This window comes from Rana temporaria, chromosome 2, assembly GCF_905171775.1.
Source record: "Rana temporaria chromosome 2, aRanTem1.1, whole genome shotgun sequence".
NCBI classification, from domain to species: Eukaryota; Metazoa; Chordata; class Amphibia; order Anura; family Ranidae; genus Rana; species Rana temporaria.
The window spans coordinates 97,139,042-97,163,191 of record NC_053490.1 but is presented as its reverse complement, the minus strand read 5'-3'; the positions used below and the strand labels follow the sequence as shown (position 1 = coordinate 97,163,191).

At 42.2% G+C, this 24,150-nt stretch overlaps 1 protein-coding gene across 1 annotated transcript in view; it reads left to right on the top strand.

Annotated features, from left to right (window-relative positions):
* The window catches only part of ZC3H12C (zinc finger CCCH-type containing 12C), a 76,525-nt gene that overhangs the window by 30,876 nt on the left and 21,499 nt on the right, over positions 1–24,150 (top strand). The window contains exon 2 of the mRNA XM_040340565.1: positions 22,463–23,208. Coding sequence (XP_040196499.1) covers positions 22,463–23,208 — 746 coding nt within the window. The remainder of the gene's footprint in view (positions 1–22,462; positions 23,209–24,150) is intronic.

Sequence of the window (24,150 nt, the reverse complement as noted above, 5' to 3'; positions counted from 1 at the left end):
TACAACCAAAGTATGCAGAATACCATCTCTGAATGCACAACACATCGAACCTTGAAACAGATGGGCTACAGCAGCAGAAGACCACACCGGGTGCCACTCCTATCAGCTAAGAACAGGAAACTGAGGCTACAATTCGCACAGGCTCACCAAAATCAGACAATAGAAGATCGAAAAAAAGTTTGCATGGCCTGATGAGTCTTGATTACAACTGTGGCATTCAGATGGAAGAGTCAGAATTTGGCATAAACAACATGAAAGCATGGATCCATCCTGCCTTGTATGAACAGTTAAAGCTGGTGGTGGTGTAGTGATATGAGGGATATATTATTGGCACACTTTGAGCCCCTTAGTAACAATTGAGCATCATTTAAATGCCACGGCCTGTCAGAATTTTTTGTATCTCGCACATGGATTATGGCTGTTTCTGGCAACATAAGGCAATCACTTTGGAGAATTTCTTGGAAGATACTACCTTGCACCAATCCAGATTTTTACATGGAGACTCTTATCCTCATGGGGACTTGTCTATGTGCACCCATGTTTCCGCGGGTCTGTAATCTCACAGCTCCCGGGTCAGACACCACCAGCGGCCCTTACCCTCTAGTACCACATGTTTGAACCTGGAGCTTTTTTATACATGTCATATATCCCCTCCTGAGGAAGTGGAGCAAATCCACGACACGTGTCGGATGCAGTGATGTTACAAATTTTGTTTTTTTACATATCTTTCTATCTGTCTTACTATGATGGTTTTTGCTATACTAACAATTATGTCATGGAGTACAAATTAAGCTCATAATATCACCTAACACCTATTGGGCTAGATTCAGCAACAACATACGGCGGCGTATCTCCAGATACGCCGCCGTAATTTCAAATCTGCGCCGTCGTATCTTTACGCCGATTCTCAAAGGCAGATACGTTGAAAAAATAGGCTTCCTCCGCCGACGTAGCTTGAATACGCCGGCGTATAATTGTGTGCAATTTTACGCTGGCCACTAGGGGCGCTTCCGTCGATTTACGTGAGGAATATGTTAATTAGGTAGATACGCCGATTCACAAACGTACGTACGCCTGGCGCTATTTTGTTACGTCGTTTACGTTGGGCTTTTTCGGCGTAAGGTTGCTCCTGCTATTATGAGGCGTACGCAATGTTAAGTATGGACGTCGTTCCTGCGTCGAATTTTGAAATTTTTACGTCGTTTGCGTAAGTCGTCCGTGAACAGGGCTGGACGTAATTTACGTTCACGTCGAAACCAATACGTCCTTGCGGCGTACTTTGGAGCAATGCACACTGGGATATGTACACGGACGGTTCGTAAAAAAACATCAATCACGTCGGGTCACCACCCATTTACATAAAACATGCCCCCCTCATCCTCATTTGAATTAGGCGCGCTTACGCCGGCCACATTTACGCTACGCCGCCGCAACTTAGGAGGTAAAACAGCACTTGCCTCACTTACTTACGGCGGCGTAGCGTAAATACGATATGTATATGTAAATACGTAACAATGCACGATTCTACCTGAATCTAGCCCATTGTGTGTATATATATATATATATATGGATTGCAGTATATTTTTTGCTACTGGTGCAATATATTTATTAATCAACGTCTGTGCATTTATTTATTGCAATTACTTTTTTTTTTTGCACCTTAATAAATAGGTAATCACATTTTTACTTTTTTACCATATCATGTATCTTGGCTTCCTATAAAGTCCCAAATCGTCTCTTTTTTTGTTTTTTTCTATTTTAAACACCACGAGTATCGCTGCTGACCATGTCCATCCCTTTATGACTGCAGTGTACCCATCTTCTGATGGGCTGATGGGCTAATTCCAGCAGGATATTGCACCATGTAACAAAGCTCAAATCATCTCACCACTGGTTTCTTGAACATTCACTGTACTCCAATGGCCTCCACAGTCACCAGATCTCAATCCAATGGGATGGGGTGTGGTGGAATGGGAGGTTTGCATCATGCAGCCGACAAAACTGTGTGGTGCTATCATGTCAATATGGACCAAAATCTCAGAGGAATATTTGCGACACCTTGTTGAATCTATGCCATTAAGAATTAAGGCAGTTCTGAAGGCAAAACGGGGTCCAACCCGGTACTAGGAAGGCGTACCTAATAAAGTGGCTGGTGAGTGTATATCACCGCCTGTCTAAAACCACATGTGGCACCTGTACACTAGTATTGTGGACTAGTGGCTAGATTCACAAAGAGTTACGCCGGCGTATCAGTAGATACACCGTCGTAACTCGGAATCTAAGCAGTCGTATGTTTAAGTGTATGCTCAAACTGAGATACACTTAAACCTAGCTAAGATACGACGGCATGCGCTGTCGTATCTTAGCTGTCTAAGGGCGTGCACGCTGATTTACGCCTAGAATGCGTAAATCAGCGAGATACGCCGATTCACGAACGTACGCTTGCCCGTCGCAGTAAAGATACGGCGATTCCCGGGGTAAATTTTAAAAACGTACGTCGTTTGCGTAAGTCGTCCGTGAATGGGGCTGGACGTAATTTACGCTGACGTCGAAACCAATACGTCCTTGCGGCGTACTTTGGAGCAATGCACACTGGGATATGTCCACGGACGGCGCATTCGACGTTAGTAAAAAACGTCAATCTCGTCAAGTCACGAGTAATTTACATAAAACACGCCCCCCTCATCCTCATTTGAATTAGGCGCGCTTAGGCCGGCCCATTTACGCCGCCGTAACTTAGGAGGCAAGTGCTTTGTGAATACAGCACTTGCCTCTCTGACTTACGGCGGCGTAGCGTAAATACGATACGCTACGCCGCCTCAAAGATGCGCCCATCTACCTGAATCTAGCTATAGGTCTTGGTTTTTATGAAGAAGAAACAGCTATGTCAACATATCGCACAATGGGGGTTATTTACAAAAGGCATATCAAGGGTATTTTCCCCAGTGGGGTTTTTGTCCCTTTTCTATTTACGAAAGGCAAATCCACTTGGCAAGTGCAGTCGCTGTAGATCTGAGGGGGACATGCAAGGAAAATAAATAACAGCATTTTAGCTTGCACATGATTGGATGATAAAATCAGCAGAGCTTCCCCTCATTTCAGATCAACCCCTCAGATCTACAGCGACTGCACTTGTAGTGCAAAGTGGATTTGCCTTTCATAAATAACCACCAATGTGTTTTCTTTTTATTATTAATACTAGGAAGGGGTTATAAGGAGGAATCAAGGAGTGAGGATCCCTTCTTTTTATTTTAAATGAAAAAAAAATTGTCTTTACATTCACTTTAGTAATACATACTTGAATAGATTAAAAAAAAAGTTTTTAAAAAATAAATTAAAAAAAACTCTTCATATGACCTTCCATGGAACTAGACCAGCTTATAGTTCCACTAAAGCCTAATTTGTAACTTTCAGCTGATACACAACGCAATATAAACAGAAAATGTGCTTAGAAAAACTTGCAATGTCTTCCTCTTAGGTGGCTGATAAATGGTGCACATGGGCCCGCGGACATCTTTCCTTTCCATTCTCCAAGGCTACATTCTGCAGACACCCGTTCTCCTGATTTGTAATGAGATTACCCGGTATCACGCTTAAACGTGGATTATTCTACAGAATGACTAGCCTGCTGCTCTTTTATTACAGAGCTGTGCACCGTGGCTAAATAAAAAGTTGTTCCTAACTTTACAGCGCAGATAAAAAAAAAAAAAAAAAAAAAAAAAACTGCCCCCCTATTAAACGTACTTCCTCAAGGCAAAGCACATTGGCTGGCTTACAGCACAATGATGTCGCTGCTTTCAGATTGGTTTGGCAGCTCCATTGTTCCGGGAGCGTAAACCAGACGCACTTGTGTCCCGGCTTCTTTCATAGGCTTTTCTTCATACCAAGTTAATCTTTCTCTGTGATAGCATTCATGATGGCATGTTAAAAGAGTCGCATCCTAGCAACTGCAAGCAGGTTGCCTAGCAACGCAGTTCTTTCAGGATTTCCTTGTTAAGATACTTTTTTTTTACATGAAAACTGCATTTTTATTAAAAAAAAACATAGCACACTCCAACTTAAAAAGCTATCATAATTGGTTAGGGGTCCCGGGAATAAGTTGACAGAGTCTGTGATGAATAGTTTATTCAGCATTGAATATTCCGCTCTGATTTTTGTATAAAGGACGGGATGCTGGATTAATAAGGCTGGTAACCAAACTTATTAATATGTTTGAGAGTTCACAAAAACTTTCAGATCAAGGTCAGATCTTAATTTGTTCTGTGGTACGCAGGGAGCAATGAAGCTACACAAATATTTTGAACGTACTTGTGTAACTTTGCCAGCTAATAACCCAGATAACAAGCAATTGTGCTGCAAGCTTGACCTGCTAAGCTATTGCTAGACTTGCCAGGCTTCACAAGTTTGTTGCACAATTGCAGCAAGTCCGCATTGCATGACTCCAGATCAACTTTCTTTGCAAACATTCTGCAAGTTCTGGTTCAGTTATGTTGTGCAATATAGTCATCCCACCACAGGGGTCACTGTTGCTGAAGACTTGCAGAGCTCTTGCTGTAGACTCACCACTGCAACTTTGCTCTTGCTAGAGACTTGCAACGCAAATTTGCTACAAATTGGAAAAGTGTCAACTAGACCTTGTGCTTCAAGTACTCTGCAAGTGTACAACTTGTCAGTGATAATGTGCAGCAAGTTAACAAGACTTACAATTCAACACTGCTATAAATTTGTGGCAAGTTAGCATTGCTATCTAGGAAGCTTGAAGCAATATTAAACCCAAAAACAAAATGTATTATATTGCAGCTTACCAATCATTAGATGGGATAGCTGCATTAGATTGATTTTTATTTTTCACCTTGTGATCCCGCCAGTAATTTTTTTTTAAAGCTGTCCAAAGTGTCAGTTAGAGCATTGAGACAAACCTTTTATCACTTTATGACTGGGGTGATTGCAATGGCCAGTTTTTATTTACTTTTTTAAAACTTATATCCCAAAAGGAAAGAACTGTTTTATATAGCTGCTTATAAAGTGTTGGCTGGAGCTCGTCTTTAACCACTTCAATACAGGGCACTTTTATGCCCTTCCTACTAAGGCCAATTTTCAGCTTTCAGCACTGTCGCATTTTGAATGACGCATTTTGATTACGCGACCATGGAATACTTTACCCATATGAAACTTTTATAATTTGTTCCCACAAATAGAGCTTTCTTTTGGTAGTATTTGATCACCACTGGGTTTTTTATTTTTTTGCTAAACAAATAAAAAAAGAAAGAAGAAAAAGAAATAACGTTTTTCTTTGTTTCTGTTATAAAATTTGGTAAATAAGTATGTTTTCTCCTTCACTGACAGGCACTGATGAGGCTGCACTGACAGGCATTGATGAGGTGGCACTGACGATGAGGCACTGATAGGTGGCACTGATATGCGGCACTGATTTCCACTGATAGGCAGGACTGATGGGCACTGATAGGTGGCGCTGATGGGCACTAATAGACGGCACTGATCAGTGGCACTGATAGATGGCACTGATTGGCATCCCTAATGGCATCTCTGGTGGGCATCCTTGATGGGTCTGCACTAATAATTTATGTGCTGATTATCAGTGCAAACCCAAAGCCCCCCCGTAGGGAGAGCCACTGATCGGCTCTCCTACCCACGCCTTTTCAGCATGCATAGAGGAAAAGCTGGTAAATGGCACTTCCTGGTTATGATGTGAACAACTGCGATTGGATACAGCTGATCACATGGTAAACAGCCGACATCATAACCGACACTACTGATCGCTACACTGCACGCCCTCGGGGACATGCACGAGCGGCTCATCCTGCTGGATGTCATATGTCACCCAGTCAGGATAACTGTGGTTAATTTGTCAGTCAAGTCCATGTAAATCTGCTAGTACATCTAATACTATGCTCTCCCTAGATTAGGGGTAGATAAGATCAGAGATGCCTGGGAGGGGCGGCACCCTTTAAAAAAAAAAAAAGACCAAGCTCCCAATGTTACCTTCCGCTTGTTCAATTAAGCTTTGACAAAAAAAACAAGGAAACCGATTGGTTTCTATGCAGAACTGCACGAGATTTTGCACTCCAGTTTTAGTAAATAAAACCCAAAGTGTGTCACAGTAGTGTCCTCTATCCTCTTCATATTAACTCCCCTGTAGTGTCCTGTGCCCCCCTTCATATCATCCTGCCCACAGAAAGGCCCCTTTCACACTACTGCGACTTCAAAGTCGCACGATTTTTCTGCGATTTCGCGGACGCGGTTTTGCTACGATTTCAAGGAATGTTTGTGTAAGTGGCATCAAAATCGGACCAAAGTAGTGCAGGGACTACTTTGAAGTCGGAAGGACTTGAAGTCGTACTAATACGAATGGTTGTCATTGGAATTCATGGGAAACGACTTGTCATGCTACTTTGCCATCACAAATCATGGGACAAGTCGTATAAGTGTGAAAGGGGCCTTAGATTGGTTTATTCCTGAGGAAAATCCAAAAGAAATACAGTATCCTCATCATAAGCTAAAGAGCTTCAAAAATCTATTAATGCCCAAAAAATTCCACCATCCAGCAGAAAATGATGAAAAATTTCTGGGTGGATAAAAACTGCCCATGTATTGCTTCTGTTGATATATACCTAAGCAATCATGTTTGATTTTTCACCCAATATCCTTATGCGCCAGTCAGTAAAAAAATTAACACAACCCCCAAAGAGCAGCCCGACAGAAATCAAAATTGAGTGAAATGTATTTCAATGTGTCAGATGACACAATGTAACTTATTAGTCATTTGCTGCAATCATTTCATTTCTATAAATGGTATATTGTCACATGAGCCCACCAAAAGCATTCAGTCCCGGCAACAGGTTCATTCTTTATATATATTTACCTTCACACGTGTTGTAAATCCTCCTGTTTTTTCACCTTAAAGCGGATGTTCCACCAAAAAAAAATATTAAAAGCCAGCAGCTACAAATACTGCAGCTGCTGACTTTTAATATTAGGACACTTACCTGTCCTGGAGTCCAGCGCCGTCCGCAGCAGATGACGAGCGATCGCTCGTCACCCTGCTGCTCCCCCCTCCATCCACGCTGAGGGAACCAGGAAGTGAAGCGCTGCGGCTTCACTGCCCGGTTCCCTACGGCGCATGCGCGAGTCGCGCCGCTCCCGCCGATTGGCTCCCGCTGTGTGCTGGGAGCCGAGTGTTCCCAGCACACAACGGGGGGGCGACAGGATGTGACGCAATGCCCGTCTTTTGCCCGTGAATGCCGGGCCGGAAGTGGGTGCAAATACCTGCCCCCCTCCCCCCTGAAAGGTGTCAAATGTGACACCGGAGGGGGGGAGAGTTCCGATCATCACTTTAGGGTGGAGAACCGCTTTAATGCGTCCTATGCATCTGACTATTACCGGCCCCCCAACCCCCCATTTTACTTACCTGAGCCCTGGAAAGTCCTGCGTCGAGACCGTGCTGGATCTTTGCCCAGGGGTTCTCAGCTCTTCATTGGATAAATTGATAGCAGCGCAGAAATTGGCTCACGCTGCTGTCAATCAAATATAATGACGTGGGCGCAAGGGGGTGGGGCCGAGTACTGCATTCAGCAGCTATGGACGCCGAATGCAGGACTCGGGAGCGCGGCCGCAAGGTAACTCCCTTGGGAGAGAGCTTCCCAGAGGGGTTATCTGATGCGGGAAGGAGTCGCGCGAGCCACCGAGGGACCCCAGAAAACCGTGTTCGGGGCCACACTGTGCAAAACGAGCTGCACAGTTGAGGTAAGTATGACATGTTTGTTATTTGAAAAAAAAAAAAAAGCAACCTATAGTGTCACTTTAATTTAGAATATCGGTTATGTAATGCTGGTATTTATGTTTTAATAACATTAACACATCCTTATTAGCAGCTCAATTTGTAAAGCCGTGTGTGTGGCTGTGTTTTCATCGCCCTTCTTTATGTCATGGATTTTGTGTGCGTTCCACTGATTACACATCATTTAATTGCCCGTGCATGCTCCCATATGCATTATTTATCACAGCTGTTGCTGGCGGTAGGCAGCGGGAGCCTTGAGCACAGATATGGACTTAATGTATGAGTACAGTCAGGCAGTGCCTGCAGGCTATGCATTCTCTCTGGAGGAAATAAATGCCTCCGTCCTGCAAATCACTCCGTGTATCAAAGAGGGGGGCAAGTGATTGGTAAGAAAAGCTGCGGACAGTTTAGGGTTTTAGTGTTATAATCCTTGTATCAAAGAAATATGGTGAACTGTAGAAAGATGGGATCATTCAAATTTTTGTTAATGCGTTACTGCTCTTTTACCAGAAACCACTAGATTCTCCTACAGGTTGTACAGTTTACCTCAACATGCTTTTAACTGTTCTGCACTTTGCAAAGGAAGAACAACATTGTTTGTGGTTATTGGGAATGTGGTGATTGTTTTCTTTTTTTTTAATCTAGCTGACAGAAGTAAAACATACCTGTGCTTTGCCTTGGCAGGAAAAACCAACAGATTCACTTTAAAGTGGACCTTGCACCTAAAGTAAATAGTATTATTACTACGCAGAGTTACAAACCCAGTTCATTACAGTAAAGTATCTAAAGCAGAGTTCCTCAACCAGGATTCCATAGAACCCTAGGGTTCCTCCAGGGGTTCCTTGAGCAATGAACAAACTCCTACCTCTCAGATAAGTTCCTACAGACACCATTAATCTTTTTAGCTATCTTTTATAATTTATAATTGTTAATATTTATATTTGTATATGTTGACAGCCTTCCCATGAGTGTTGAAGCTGCTATAGCTGCAAAGGGTGGGTCAACTCAATATTGAGCCCTACAGACTAAGACTGGGATGCCATTAAAGTTCATGTGTGTGTAAAGGCAGGTGTCTCAATACTTTTTGTAATATAGTGTAGATGCAAAAAGTTTGCTGATTACACTCTAGACATTGGATATAATTGTGACTTTTTCATTGATATAAAGTTAAACAATCCCCTTACAGGCAGCTTCAAATGAGTTTTTTAACCATCTCCCTGTGTGGTATCTTTGCAATGAACACATGCTAATGTGAAATATACACAAACCTTGGAATCCTCCATATCATAGACTGTAGGGCAGTTACAAGGTAACATCACATGACATGACAAACTGTACAGTCCCATATGGCAGCCACTGTCCTTTTCCTTAGAAGGAAACCTGCCAGTGCTATTATGTGTAGCTGTAATCATATAAAGAAACTGATCTGGTGAGAAAATGTCTCCAAGTCCAAGCAACTACATTTACTTAGACAGTATCATCCCATCCGGCAGTGACTAACTTCATTGTTTCAGATAGAATCCTACCATGCATATAGTAAAAAGTTAGGAAAACATAGGTATATATACGTATCTGGAGGCACTGAGGCCATGTACACACGATCAGTCTAAACCGATGAGAACGGACTGAAGGACCATTCTCATCTTTTAACTGATGAAGCTGACTGATGGTCTGATGTGCCTACACACCATCAGTTAAAAAAACGATCGAGTCCAACGCGGTGACATAAAACACAACGACGTGCTGAAAGTTCAATGCTTCCAAGCATGCGTCGACTTGATTCTGAGCATGCGCGGGTTTTGAACTGATGCTTTTACGTACTACCCATCGGTTTTGACCTATCGGTTAGGCGTCCATCAGTTCAATTTTAAAGCAAGTTCTACATTTTTGGACCGAAGGATAACTGACTGATGGGGCCCACACACGGTCGGTTTGGACCGATGAAACTGAACTTCAGTCCGTTCTCATCGGTTTAGACTGATCGTGTGTACAGGGCCTCAGACATAGACAGCACAAACCCACAATCCCGGCCAATGTACACATATAGGGGAGGATGCAGTAAAAACTCAAATTGATATATAAAAAAGCACACCAATTATTCCATTATTATTAAAAAAACAAATAGATAAATACATGTAACATTATAAAGGTACAACCTTCCCTTCAATAATACTTATTAATAAAATATAAAAAAACTATATTATATTTAAATTCTTATTATTAGCATTGACAATCTTAATTAAATCCATAAATTTCTTATTTGTTCCTGTCCAAAAAAAGTCTCCTAATCATCAATATATCTATGCTCGGTGGGCACCTGGCACAGTTATTAACCAAGTTCATCATCTTAAAAAAAATGTACCATTACCATTCCCAGTCACTCAGAATAAACATAAACTGGTGCACACTTGGTGCCTATAGTGGAAACCTGTATCTGGAGCAAGTGGGAACGAGAAAAATCTGGACCCATTATCAGCAAGTAAAAATTCAAACAGATCTTACACAAACTCTTATGTCCCGTAGACACGAGCAGAGTTTCCGCCAGCAAAAGTCTGATGTGAGCTTTTCATCGGAAATTCCGACCATGTGTAGGCTCCATCAGACTTTTGCTGTTGGAATTTCCGCCAGCAAAAGTTTAAGAGCAGGTTCTCTGTATGGAAAAAAAAACATGTATGCTCGGAAACAATTCGACGCATGCTCGGAAGTATTGAACTTTTTTTTCTCACCTCATTGTAGTGTTGTACGTCACTGCGTTCTTAACGCTCGAAAGGTTAGAGAACTTTTGTGTGACCGTGTGTATGCAAGCCAAGCTTGAGCGGAATTCCATTGGAAAAAACATCCAACTTTTTTCAGACAGAAATTCCGCTCGTGTGTACAGGGCATTACTCTCTTAGTCCTTTTCCTCCGATAAACACTGAAATGCCTCCAACCCCTTCTGATGGGTTTTATAATATATGACCTTTTCTTGACTAGATTCAGAATGGCTGAACTGACAGATGGACAGACTGTATGTAAATTGAATGCATTTAGTGTGTGTGTGTTTTTTTTTGTTTTTTTTTTAAAGCTTTCAGGAGAAAATTTCATAAAAAAAATAAAATTCAAGAGTTATTTCAGTACATTTTCTTTATAAGAATAAATTGATGTATGGGAAATTGCCCAGCTTTAGAAAAAACTGGATGCTCCCAGCTGCATAGACAGACAGGGAGGTGGACGCTGAAATGTGGCTGTCTAGTGATTGCATGTTATCAGAGGCTTGTCAGACACAAAGGCAGAGCTGGGTAAGGCTGCATTCACACCTAAGCGACAGCCGCGTACGCGTGTAGCGGCAGATTTGCCGCGATTACAAATGTTTCTTTTTTTTTTTTTTTTTTTCTAAAGTATTCCCATTGCTGTCTATGGGAAAACGCGCCTGTCGCGTGAAAAAAAGGGTCCGGGACTTTTTTTCAGGCGACAGGCGTTGCGCGTCTATGAGATGTGAACCATCTCCATAGACGGCAATGGGAATTCTCACCTCTAGCGACAGAAGCGTCCCGCGTCGGGCGTTTTGTCGCTTAGGTGTGAATGGGGTCTTACTGTCTGCTATTCCAATGTCATCATGACAAGTGCAGGATCCTTACCATCTGCAGCCTTCCTACTGCCACCCTGAGCGAAGGAAGTGTTCACAATCTGCTGCCTCTCAGGGTCCCCATAATTGAAAAAGCCTGTCTGATAATTAGAATTATAAAATGTTATTTAAAGCAATTAGTTTTCACAGTCCCCAGCCTGACCTGATCTAGATTTAGTTCCCAAGTGACCTTTGTCAGTAGCTACGGCATGGTGTGCTCAGTGGGGTCATAGTAAAACTATAAATGCACAGTCATTAGTAATAGTAGTAGTTCAAAGTTTTCGGGGCAGATCCACATACATTTGCCTGGGCGCAGCGTATGTGAGATACTCTACACCGCTGTAACTTACTTTGCAAATCTTTGAATCCTGAAAGAATTTGTGCCGTAAGTTACGGCGGCGTAGTGTATCTCTCGCTGCGTAAGGGCGCGGAATTCAAATGCGGCGAGTAGGGGGCGTGTTTCATTTAAATGAAGCGCGTCCCCGCGCCGAACGAACTGTGCCTGCCCCGTCCGTCAAAACTCCCAGGGTGCATTGCTCCAAATGACGTCGCAAGGACGTCCTTGTTTTCGTTGTGAACGTAAATGGCGTCCAGCCCCATTCACGGACGACTTACGCAAACGACGTCAAATTTTCTAAATTATACGCGGGAACGACGGCCATACTTAACATTGAGTACGCCACCAGATAGCAGCTTTAACTATACGCCGGAAAAAGCCGAACGGAAACGACGTAAAATAATGCGACGGCCGCTCGTACGTTCGTGGATCGTCAGAAAAAGCTAATTTGTATACTCGACTCGGATTACGACGTGAACGCCACCCAGCGGCCGCCGGAAAATTGCATCTTAGATCTGACGGCGTACTAAGGCGTACGCCTGTCGGATCTAACACAGATGCCATCGTATGTTGTTTGGTGGATACCAAAACAAAGATACGACGCGCAAAATTTGAAATTACGCGGCGTATCAACAGATACGCCGGCGTAATTTCTTTGAGGATCTGCCCCTTCAGGATTAGGTAAAGGTGTATCCCTGAAATGATTTAGGATTTTGTATGTGTATATGTAATATATATTCTTATGATTAATATTACTACTATTATTATTATGTATTTAAAGATTTAAATTTATAATACTATACTTGCACATTGCCAGGGTTAGTAATACATATAATAAAAATAAACAAAATATTTTAACTGACAATTGCACAGTCATGATCTTAGATACAATACAAAGCTAAAATCAAGAATATGGGAACATGACCCCAAACTAGCAAGAGAAAGTTCAAAACTCATTTTAGAAATTATTTATATACCAAAAAAGTTGATTCTTGGAACAGCCTTCCAGTAGGGGTAGTGATTCAGTCAACTGTAAGTGCATTCAAACATTCTACAGACAAATTTAGATCTATGCTGAGAAGAAAATACAAAACATATATAAAAAAAAATAAATGGGGAAGATTTTATGATTCAAATAATCAGCTTTCTAGCATTACTATTCGATATTTCTATGTACAGTAAAAAAAATGATATATTTATAACTTATAGTATTAGGATACAGCAGGAGGGAGTCCTTTACAATCTAGAGAGATAAAGAGCTAGATGTGGGGGAATGAGTAAGCTGGATATAAGGTGACAGTGGCAATGGGGGCCGAGCTGGATCAGTGACAGAAGAGGATACTATGTGAATTAGAGGACTATTAAGGGTGCTGTTAAAAGATTTCTTAGTTTGGAGATTGCTAAATGGCATATGGAATGATTTCCAGACAGGGAGAGAGGCTAAATGTCACAGTATGAAATGTGTCTAGAATGCAGGAGAGCAGGTGCTTGGGATGGTATATGGAAATTAACTAAATGCTGGTTTTAACCAGAAATTCTCTGTTAAACTGGATGATACTGAGGAATATACACTTACCAGCAACTTTATTAGGTATACCTTGCTAGTACCGGGTTGGATCCCCTTTTGCCTTCAGAATTGCCTTAATTCTTAGTGACATAGATTCAACAAGGTGTTGGAAACGTTCCTCAGAGATTTTGGTCCATATTGACATGATAGCATCACGCAGTTGCTGCAGATTTGTCGGCGGCACATCCATGATGCAAATCCACCACATCCCAAAGGTGCTACATTGGATTGAGATCTGGTGACTGTGGAAGCCATTGGAGTACAGTGACCTCATTGTCATGTTTAAGAAACCAGTGGTAAGATTATTTGAGCTTTGTGATATGATGCATTATCCTGCTGGGAGGAGCCATCAGAAGATGGGTACACTGTAGTCATAAAGGAATGGACATGTCAGCAACAATACTCAGGTAAGACATGACGTTTAAATGATGTTCAATTGGTACTAAGGGGCCCAAAGTGTGCCAAGAAAATATCCCCCACACTATTACACCACCACCACTAGCCAGAACTATTCATACAAGGAAGGATGGATCCATGTTTTTATGTTGTTTACGACAAATTCTGACCCTACCGTGTGAATGTTGCAGTTGAAATTGAGACTCATCAGACCAGGCAGAGTTTTTCCAGTCTTCTATTGTCCAGTTTTGGTGAGCTTGTGCGAATTGTAGCCTAATTTTCTTGTTTTAGCTGACAGGAGTGGCACCCAGTGTGATCCTCTGCTGCTGTGGCCCATCTGTTTCAAGGATCGATGTGTTGTGCATTCAGAGATGGTATTCTGCATACCTTGGTTGTAACGAGTGCTTATTTGAGTTACTATTGCCTTTCTATCTTCTTGAACCAGTCTGCCCATTCTCCTCCGACATCAACAAGGCATTTTCCTCCACACAACTTCCGCTCACTGGATATTTTCTGGACCATTCTATGTAAGCCCTAGAGATGGTTGTGCGTGAAAATCCCAGTAAATCAGCAGTTTTTTAAATACTCAGACCAGCTCGTCTGGCACCAAGAACAATGCCATGTTCAAAGTCACTTAAATTCACTTTCTTCCCCATTCTTGATACACGGTTTAAACTTCAACAAGTCTTCCCTACGTCTAGATGCCTAAATGCATTGAGCTGCTGCCATATGATTGGCTGGTTAACAATTTGTGTTACCAAGCAATTGAACAGGTGTACCTAATAAAGTGGCCGGTGAATGTACATGGGAATAGCTATTGAGGATCTAGAAAAAGACGTGGATCAAATCGACGGGATGAATTACAGCAAGGCCAGTTTGTTAGTGGTCCATAGTAAGGAGGATATAATAGGTAATCTAAGAAACAATGAGATATTGGGGGTTATTTACGAAAAGGCAAATCCACTTGAAATTGCACTGGTAGTGCAGTCGCTGTAAATCTGATTTGGTAGATCTGAAATGAGGGGAAGCTCGGCTGATTTTATCATCCAATCATGTGCAAGCTAAAATGCTGTTTTGTATTTTTTCTTGCATGTCCCCCTCGGATCTACAGCGACTGCACTTCCAAGTGCACTTTCAGTGCAATTTCAAATGCATTTTGCACTTGTAGTTTGCACTTGTAGTGCAAAGTGGATTTGCCTTTCGTAAATAACCCCCATTGTGTTTTTGGTATGGAAGGCACATAAAAATGTGCATGTGAAAGGTGGCACACACTCTGAAAAAGTGTTATATAAAGAAAAGCTTGATGAAGGCTGTAGCACTAGAATAGATTCATGGTGGAATACACAGGCCGCTGGAGAAAGGTAGGTATATTAGCTCTTCTTTTGCAAGAACCTCTGTATAGTAGGGTGACCAGACCTCCTCGGTTTCCATGAACAGTCCCCGGATTGAGGACACTGTCCCCGGCCCAAGTCCGGCGGCGGAGGCGGACAGAGAGTTACTGATTGCTGCCATTACTAGTAAAAAAAAAAAGATGTCCCATTTTAAAAATCTGGTCACATTACTGTATAGAGTTTTTCAAGTGATTGATGGTCACTTAAAGTTATCAGAAGGTAGTAAGTGCCTGATTGTGAGACTGAAATAAAAGAGTAAAATAAAACAATAACGCTCATACATTTTATGAGGGCGATTTATAGCTTGAAGAACTTTGATGAATCTGATGCAAATAGAGGAAAAACCCTTTTAGTCAACTGCCCAGAATTGCAGGAATAGGTGCTGCATCCAGAAATAAAGCAAAAAAAAAAAAGAAATAAAGCAAAAAAATGTAAGAAATAAAGCCAAAAATCAATCGATTGCCTGGAATTGAAGTGGATAGGCACCTGAATGTGTCAGTATCTTGCTTTGCAAATCCTCCTGGTTGACTTGAGCATAGTTCCTACTTGTATATCATGTTATTAATGCAAAGATCCTTATCCAAGGAACCAAATTATAGGCTGAATTGTAAAATCTGATTGTATGCCGATCATTAAATCTTATTAAAATCAGTTATTGAGGTCAGAAAAGTTAGGGGTGGTGAAGTGAAGTATATTAAGCATGTTGTGATATATCACAGCCCGTGCATTCCATCCACATCCCTTATCTAGATTCATGAATACACAGATATATTGATACATTTAAATTTGATTAGAAAATGTCCTTAGCCTATTACACTTAGATGCTTGTTTTATTCAAAGCTGTGCTTACAATCATACAACAGTCTTTACTGTGGTCTTTATATATCATTTTTGTATATTTTATGGCTTCCTGGAATTTTTATTCTGCTTTATTGAACAGGTTTTTCAGTTGTTATTTTGGCGGGTCGTTTCTGTGCTTTATAAATGGGAAGCCTTGAAGAATGAAAATGTAGCAGTGCTGTTCCTGTGTAGTTGGGGGTTGGTGAAAAGACTACATAGTCTACAAGGACCTCTGAAAGGGGGGCAGGCAGAGACATCTGCTCTTGCCAGTTTGTAGACAATAGGGCTGTCAGAGATCTATTGGAGATCCTCAGGGTCCAAAGGCACATTGGAGGACCTCATTGAAAAAACAATATTGTATAAAAAGTAGCAAATATCTCTAGAACTAAAAGGAAACTATTCTAAGGGGATATGGCTATCAATGCCAAACTATCTTTCTGAATGCCTGGTTGTCTCACTGATCCATTGGAGGGGTGCTTTGTAAAAAAATTATATACTTTTGGATGCCCCCCCCCCCCCTATGGTACCTTCCACCAGTCCCTATGTCACTATTGCCTCCTGTAAGGATGGAGGGGCTGTGGAATGGAATAAAAACACGCAGAGGGTAAGCAGGCAAAGAACACTCTCAGAAGTATCAGCTGCGGATAATCCTTTAGCAAGCCCAGCGGTCCAAGAGAGCGATGGTTGGTGGTCCCGGTAGCAGAGCAGGTATGTATTAACTATTTTCTGTTTTTTTTAAAGAAAAAGGAAAACAGACACTTTAACCGCTTCAATACCGGGCTCTTTCACTCCTTCCTGCCTAGAAGTTCAGCTTTCAGCACTGTCACACTTTGAATGACTATTGCATGGTCATGCAACACTGTACCCAAATTAAATTGTTATCATTTTTTGAGATAGGGATTTCTTTTGGTGTGCTGATGAGGCAGCACTGATAGGCACTGATAGGCTGTACTGATAGGCACTGATTAGGTGGCACTGATCAACAGCACTGATAGGCAGCACTGATGAGGAGACACTAATAGGTGGCACTGATGGGTACTGATAGGCAGCACTGATGAGGAGACACTAATAGGTGGCACGAATAGACACTGATAGGCTGCACTGATAATCTGGGCACTGATAATCACAGACCACTTTATCAGTGTAAACTATGTGCTGACAAGCTTGCCGGTTACCGGGTCTCCTTTCCTCCTACAGACACAGTGTGGGAGAACAGGACTGCCGATATCGGGCAAGTCTGTTTACATGTGATCAGCTGTGGCCCTTTACCTCGATCTGGGATCGGCTGTCTCCAAAGGACACATCGGTCACAGAGCGCTCACGATGCACACCGCAGGAGGCTGGCAGGACGCGGGGTTCTGGGAGGATGTCTATGGATCCCTCCCAGAACTGGATGACCACGCTGTGGCCTCATGTCATACAGGGGTATTTAATGCCTTTTCTTTTACTTACCATTTTCTGATGTTTTTTGACACATGATTTTATGGATCCTCTGTCTTCTTCTATAAATATACCGTGAGTGCAGGGCACTGGGCTCAGGGGGTGGGGCTATGACGACCTGCACTCACAGTCTTTCTCTAGTCTTCCTTGTTGGGTACCGAAGTGTCATTCAACCCGGAAGACTGAGGGCATCTTGTGGCCAAAAAGAGGTACTGTATGAGACAGCTTCTAAATGAAGATGAATATTACATATCAGCTATGAGTAAGCACCCGACCTTGAAACATGTAAGCTGATACCTGTAGTTCACCTTTGTATACAGCACTTGAATAAAGAAATTGCATAGTCCAGCCTTCTTTTCTTCTACTGTGGGAGACAGCTTCTAAATGAAGATGAATATTGAAGCTTAAGAGCTGCAGATTAGAACTTTTACTTTACTTCCTGCAAACTTGTTCAATAACTCAAGAACAAATAACGCCGGAGACAGTTGGGCATCTACTATTTTCAGAAATTGAGCAGCCTATCATATTTTGGCTTAGATCATTAAAACACGTCTTCTGATTGTATTGGGTTATTACATTCTTACACAATGCCGTTTACCACTTTAAAGCAGTATTAAACCTGGAAACAAAAATTAGATGGTGGTTGCAATTCTTTATTTTTTTAGTTTTTTCTCCCTCTGTTTTCACCTGGTCATCTGACCAGCATCACACCTCCTGTATTAGAGTGCCCACTCTGGATGGAGGAGAACAGGAGCACCTTTGAACAGTAACATTGTTATTTTGAGGGGGGAGAGAGTATTAGATGTACTAGCAGATTTAGATACCCAGCTAACACATTATAAGCAATTACAACGTTTTTTTGCATTTGGGATAGCGGTTTAACATAAATAAAAGCTGATCATTGTAAGCACCCCTGTAAATGATTTATCTCAACCTTGTAACTGTTAAAGGGCTACTTGTTCTTTTGAAAAACAACAGATTGGATCACAAGGTGACAATATTACAAAGCCCTAAAAAGAAATCTAATGCAGCCACCACATCAATGAACTGGCAAACTGCAATATCATTTTTATTTATGACAGGTACTTATATAGTGTTGTCAACTTATGCAGCATTGTACATATATATATTGTATATTCACCCTCAAAAAGCTTACAATCTAAGGGCCAGATTCACAGAAGAGATACGACGGTGTATCTCCTGATACGCCGTCGTATCTCTGTGATCCGCCCGTCCTAACTATGCGGCTGATTCATAGAATCAGTTACGCATAGCTAGCCCTAAGATCCAACAGGTGTAATTGACTTACACTGTCGGATCTTAAGGATGCAATTCTATGCCGGCCGCTAGGTGGCGAGGCCATTGCGGTCGGCGTAGAATATGCAAATAACTAGTTACGGCGATCCCTGAACGTGCGCGCTGCCCGTCGATCTAACTTTACGTAGTTTTCGTCGAGTTACGCCGCGTAAAATTAGGGCTGAGCCCTAGGTGTTCTAAGCCATGTTAAGTATGGCCGTCGTTCTCGCGTCGAAATTTAAAAAATCACGCTGTTTGCGTAAGTCGTCCGTGAATGGCGCTGGACAGCATTTACGTTAACGTCTAAACAAATGACATCCGTGCGACGTCATTTAGCGCAATGCACGTCGGGTAATTTACCCGACGGAGCATGCGCAGTACGTTCGGCGCGGGAACGTGCCTAATTTAAATGGTGCCCGCCCCATTTGAATTAGGCGGCCTTGCGCCGAACGGATTTACGTTACACCGCCGCAAGTTTACAGGTAAGAGTTTTGAGAATCAGGCACTTACGCTGTAAACCTGCGGCGGTGTAACGTAAATGGGATACGTTACGCCGCCATGGAGTGACGTAATTCTATGTGAATCTGGCCCTAAGGCACTTAATATACATACTAGGGCAAATTTAGACAGGAGCCAATTACATAACTGCATGTGTTTGGAGTGTAGGAGGAAACCGGAGTACCTAGAGGAAACCCACACAGGCACAGGGAGAACATGCAAATGCCAGGCAGGTAGTGCCATGGTTGGGATTCAAACCGACAACTCTAGTGCTGCCAGGAAGAAGTTTTAACCACTTAGCCACTGTGCTGCACACACATATAATAAATGTTTTGTTTCGGGTTTATTACTGCTTTGAATAACTACATAAAATGTTATTTCCAGAATATATCAAAACAGTTCAGTAAGGTCAACAAATAATTTCAAAGCTGCTTTTCTGTCATTGCTCTTTTATCACAAAGAGAAAATTATTTTATAAATTCTGTGTTCAAAATGTTGTCAACATCAAATGTCCTAAGCGGTGTTGTCCGGCACAGATGACAGATTACAACAAGGAACACTGCCCCCGCAGGAAAAGAATGCAATAAGCTTGCTACTGTTTCCCCCAAGCCGAGGGGTACAAGCTGCGACCTGCTATGGGTAGTAGGAAAATGTAGAGACAGCTAGTGCCAAGCTAGGCGAAAGAGACCAACTTACTGCTTGAATTACTGCACCGCGGTGTCCTGATTTGTGACCAGCAAATGCCTTTGGTATAGTAGGTAGTGTTGAATTAGTTTTCACCAAGATTTTACATTGGAATATAAGTGCTTTTGATATTTATGATGTTACTCATGATTAAAAAATGATCATGATAATAAATGAATCAAATGCGCATATAAATTGGGTCATAGAACGATTAATGGTTAGCTATGAAAACCTGGGGGCATTTACAGGGACATAAATTTGAGGCTTTCAACATGAAAACTGGGGACAGATGGCAATTATAGGTCATGGTAAAGGGGCAAGAAAGCTGTTACATCAGTGATCCCTGTCACCGAGCAGACAAGTGTTGTCTAAAAAAATCTTTGTGTTATAAATATGTATCTCTCCACTCATCATTCTTAAAGAGTAATTTCATGAATAAATTATATTATGGCTGTAGGAACTTAAAGCGGACTTTCACTCCAGTGAGGCATATAAACTCCCTACACTTCCACTGACTTCCACAATCTAAAACAACATTTTTTTTCTCTGATCCCACCCCAGCCTAGGTGAGAATAATGTGCCCCTGCTCCCACAGCCTCCTGGGATATCACATACTCTATCCCAAGAGGTTGCAGGATTATGACACACAGCGGCCATAGGGAGGAGCTAGCGCACGTCAACATAGGCTGGCTGCATGAACCTGAAGAAACAACTGGCTCACAATCACTGAGAAATGCCAGGACTTGGGCTGGCACGTCCCAGCAGGACAATCCAATGGGCAGGTGAGTATGGGGCAAGGAAATTCCTCTTTAAGCACATAAATTTCTCTAGTAAAGTCCCATGAAGCATGAGAAAGTGACAGGTGGTTCAGTTTTCTGACACCTACCAAATACTGAAATAACAATTTTGGGTGACCCTTTAAAGGTGTACGGAAAGAATTATGGCAGCTACCATTGCTAACCTCCCCCTGAAAATTCCTGACAGAATCTGGCTTTAAAAGAGAAGCTCGGGTTTCAAAAAAACAAGCATCCATACTCACCTAGGTAGATGCAGCATGGATCCGATGCTTCATCTGTCCCCTGTCTCCTCTACATTGAGAACTGAGCCACCAAACACAGCTGATTTCTTAGTTCACCCCCTCAGCTCTGAGCAGAGAGCAAAGACTGTTAGTGACCGGCTCTTTGCTTTGCCCCTCCAGTGCTCACTGGAGCGCTGGGCTGTGGAGGGTATGGGAGCATCTGGCTCAGTCTTCCAGCAACTCGCCGAGAGATTCAGCCCGCTGCCAGTCCAGGCTTCTGGGTGAATCCTGATTGTAAAGTTGGGATAGATCCAGAGCCTGGACCGGCTGAGTGACAGCAGCCAGCAGAGGACTTTAGCCCGCTGTTGGCTGAAAACAGGTCACAGGAGTGCGGAATGAACTGCACTCCTGAGAAGTAGGGCCACAAAATCTCTGGCCCTACTCATCCTTTAATACTACTGACCTGAAACAAGCATTCAGATTAGAAAGTCAGAGTATACCCCTGATGTGTGCTTTCTCTAAATCATGCAAGCATTTAAGCCATTGGCTTAGCATGACAGCTATCATTTAACAGAGGAGAGGTCAGCAATGGTGGCCTTCATATTCATAGAGTAGGTTTTGTTTAAATAGACACTGTTATGCCCTGCACACACGGTCGGAATTTCCGATGGAAAAAGTCAGATGGGAGCTTTTTATCGGATATTTCGAACTTGTGTATGCCCAATCTGACTTTTTTCGTCCGAAATTCCGACGGACTTAGAGAACATGTTCTCTATTTTTCCGACGGGAAAAAAATCCCGTTCCTCTGTATGGAATTCGACTCACTAAAAACCATGCATGCTCAGAATCAAGTCGACGCATGCTCAGAAGCATTGAACTTCATTTTTCTCGGCTCGTCGTAGTGTTGTTCATCACCGCCTTCTTGACGGTCGGAATTTGGTGTGACAAAGACAGCTTGAGCAGAATTCCGTCGGAAAAACCATCCGAGTTTATTCCGACGGAAAAACTGATCGTGTGTACAGGGCATCACTTTGCCGATTCAGGGCAGAGTGAACATGCTTTTTGGTTGCCTACCCTCAGCAAATTCACTGATGCAGGTTCCCATGCTGCCTTTTGCTCCAGCACAGCCCTTGATCGGTTGCTGTAACAGGGTGTTGCTTTGGGGTATTAAGGAGTATGTGACGTCCCCCATGCATCGGTACTTAGGTCTGAGCATTCACTCATCAGGTCTGAACTCTATCACATAGGGGTAGTGATGTCATCCACTGAGTACATCTTAAAAACCATCTGACACCAGAGCTTACTTGTAGTGAGGAAGTATAAATGGGTGAATATGCCTTTCTTGGAGGGGCTATTGGTAGTCCTTGTTACTCTGCCCTGAATGGACAGGTGATAATGACTCTTTAAGGAACAGGGGGGCAGACTGCTAGGAGGAGAGAAACAAACATACATTTTACCTGGGGCCTTTGTGGTTGCCAAAATAGTTGCCTTGTAGAAAGCCTTCTATCATGATGACGGAAACATCTTTTTATTATTGTCTACACTTTGCAGGTATCAACATGGTCATTATTGTGACTTTTTTCTATTTTTCAGGAGTTCAGGTCGTACTATCAAGGCTTTAGAAAGGTGGAATCGGACACATGTACCGGCTTCATGGGCTTAAAGGATGATTTCGGGCACAGCTTCGGCCATCTTTACGCAGAGAGCAGTAATTCCACTTTAGGTGCAATTGTACCGTGGACTATCCTGCGGAAACCCACCATGGATAAAATCAATTCCAGAAAGGATGATTTGGACAAAGATACCTCCGAGGAGACCTGCAGCACCAGCGGTGACTCAGAAGAAAGCACAAATTCTGACAACGAGTTGGAGTTGTCGGGGAGACTCGTAGCCGAACCTTGTCAGGTAACCAAACCACACAGACAGCTCTGTCGCTCTCCTTGCATTGAGCCATACATTCTGAAAAGGAATGAGATCCTACAGGACCTAAAAAATGAGGATGTTCTGATAGGAGCTAAGGAGATCAAGAACCTACCTGACGCGTCGAAGGACTACCAAACAAAACTGGACTTTGCACTTAAGCTAGGATACTCGGAGGAGCAAGTTCTTCTTGTCCTCAACAAGTTGGGAACCAATGCTTTAATCAATGACATTTTGGGGGAGCTTGTCAAGCTTGGTAGCAAGAGTGAATGTGAACAAAATGGAAGTGTTAGTACAAATGTACGGGAACCATCGTCCTTTGAGTCTCAAAGATCAGAATCTCCTTTTCAACAGGAAGTAATAGATGATTGCGATAACCTAAGGCCCATTGTTATTGATGGGAGCAATGTTGCCATGAGGTAAGTCAATACCAAATTTTGCGTTTATGCTTCATATGCACTCAGTGGACCCCCCAGGTTCTGAGTTTTAAGTATTATATTTGGTTATTTGGAATTCATCTTGCCTGGTATGTAGATACCCTTAAGATTTTTGTACATCATTTATAGCTAATCTCAAGGCAGCGATAAAAGGTATAATTTATTTTACGACAAAACCCTTCCATCACACATTTGTTGTCGGAAAATCCGATCGTGTGTACGAGGCTTTAGACCACGAGTGATTTTTTTTATATATAATGAATTTTACTAAAACATGATTAAATGATTAAAAGTTAGAACAGCTTCCCCACTTCCACTTTGCAAATTGAACATCCTCTACTAGACCTAAGGATTGTTCAAAAGCCTATCTACAATCCCTCCTATATTCACACCCATCACCATCTACAATTTCCATCGCATGATGAGAGTTGTAGCTTGTTTAAGGAGCTCTATGCACTAACAAGAAGTGACTTCAGTGTTTTCCTGATACCACCTTCAGGGGTTTGGGGATAGCTGTGCTTTCGGATTAGATGTGATGTCCTCAAAGACATTCTCTAGGTAAATAATCCAAAAACCAGGTAAATGCAAAACAATATGTATGCATGGTTGCGATGTGTAAAGGGGAAAATTGTTTTCCTCTGTAAGGGCATGTATAGTGGTTTTGTAGATATGTTTTTTGTTTATTGTGGCCAGGACTAATAAATAATGGCCAATTAATATAAAAATAAATGTTTAAAAAAAAGTTTTTATTTTATTTTTTATAAATATGAAATTTAACAGTATGCCTTCTCCTCTTGAGCCAGTTGCAGCTTTAGATACATGTTCACAATTTTAAAGAGACCCTGTCAGTTGCCCAAAAATACTGAAATAGCTGTTCCCCATAATAGAAGAGCGGTTATACTCACCGCTCCGTCAGCATGAGTC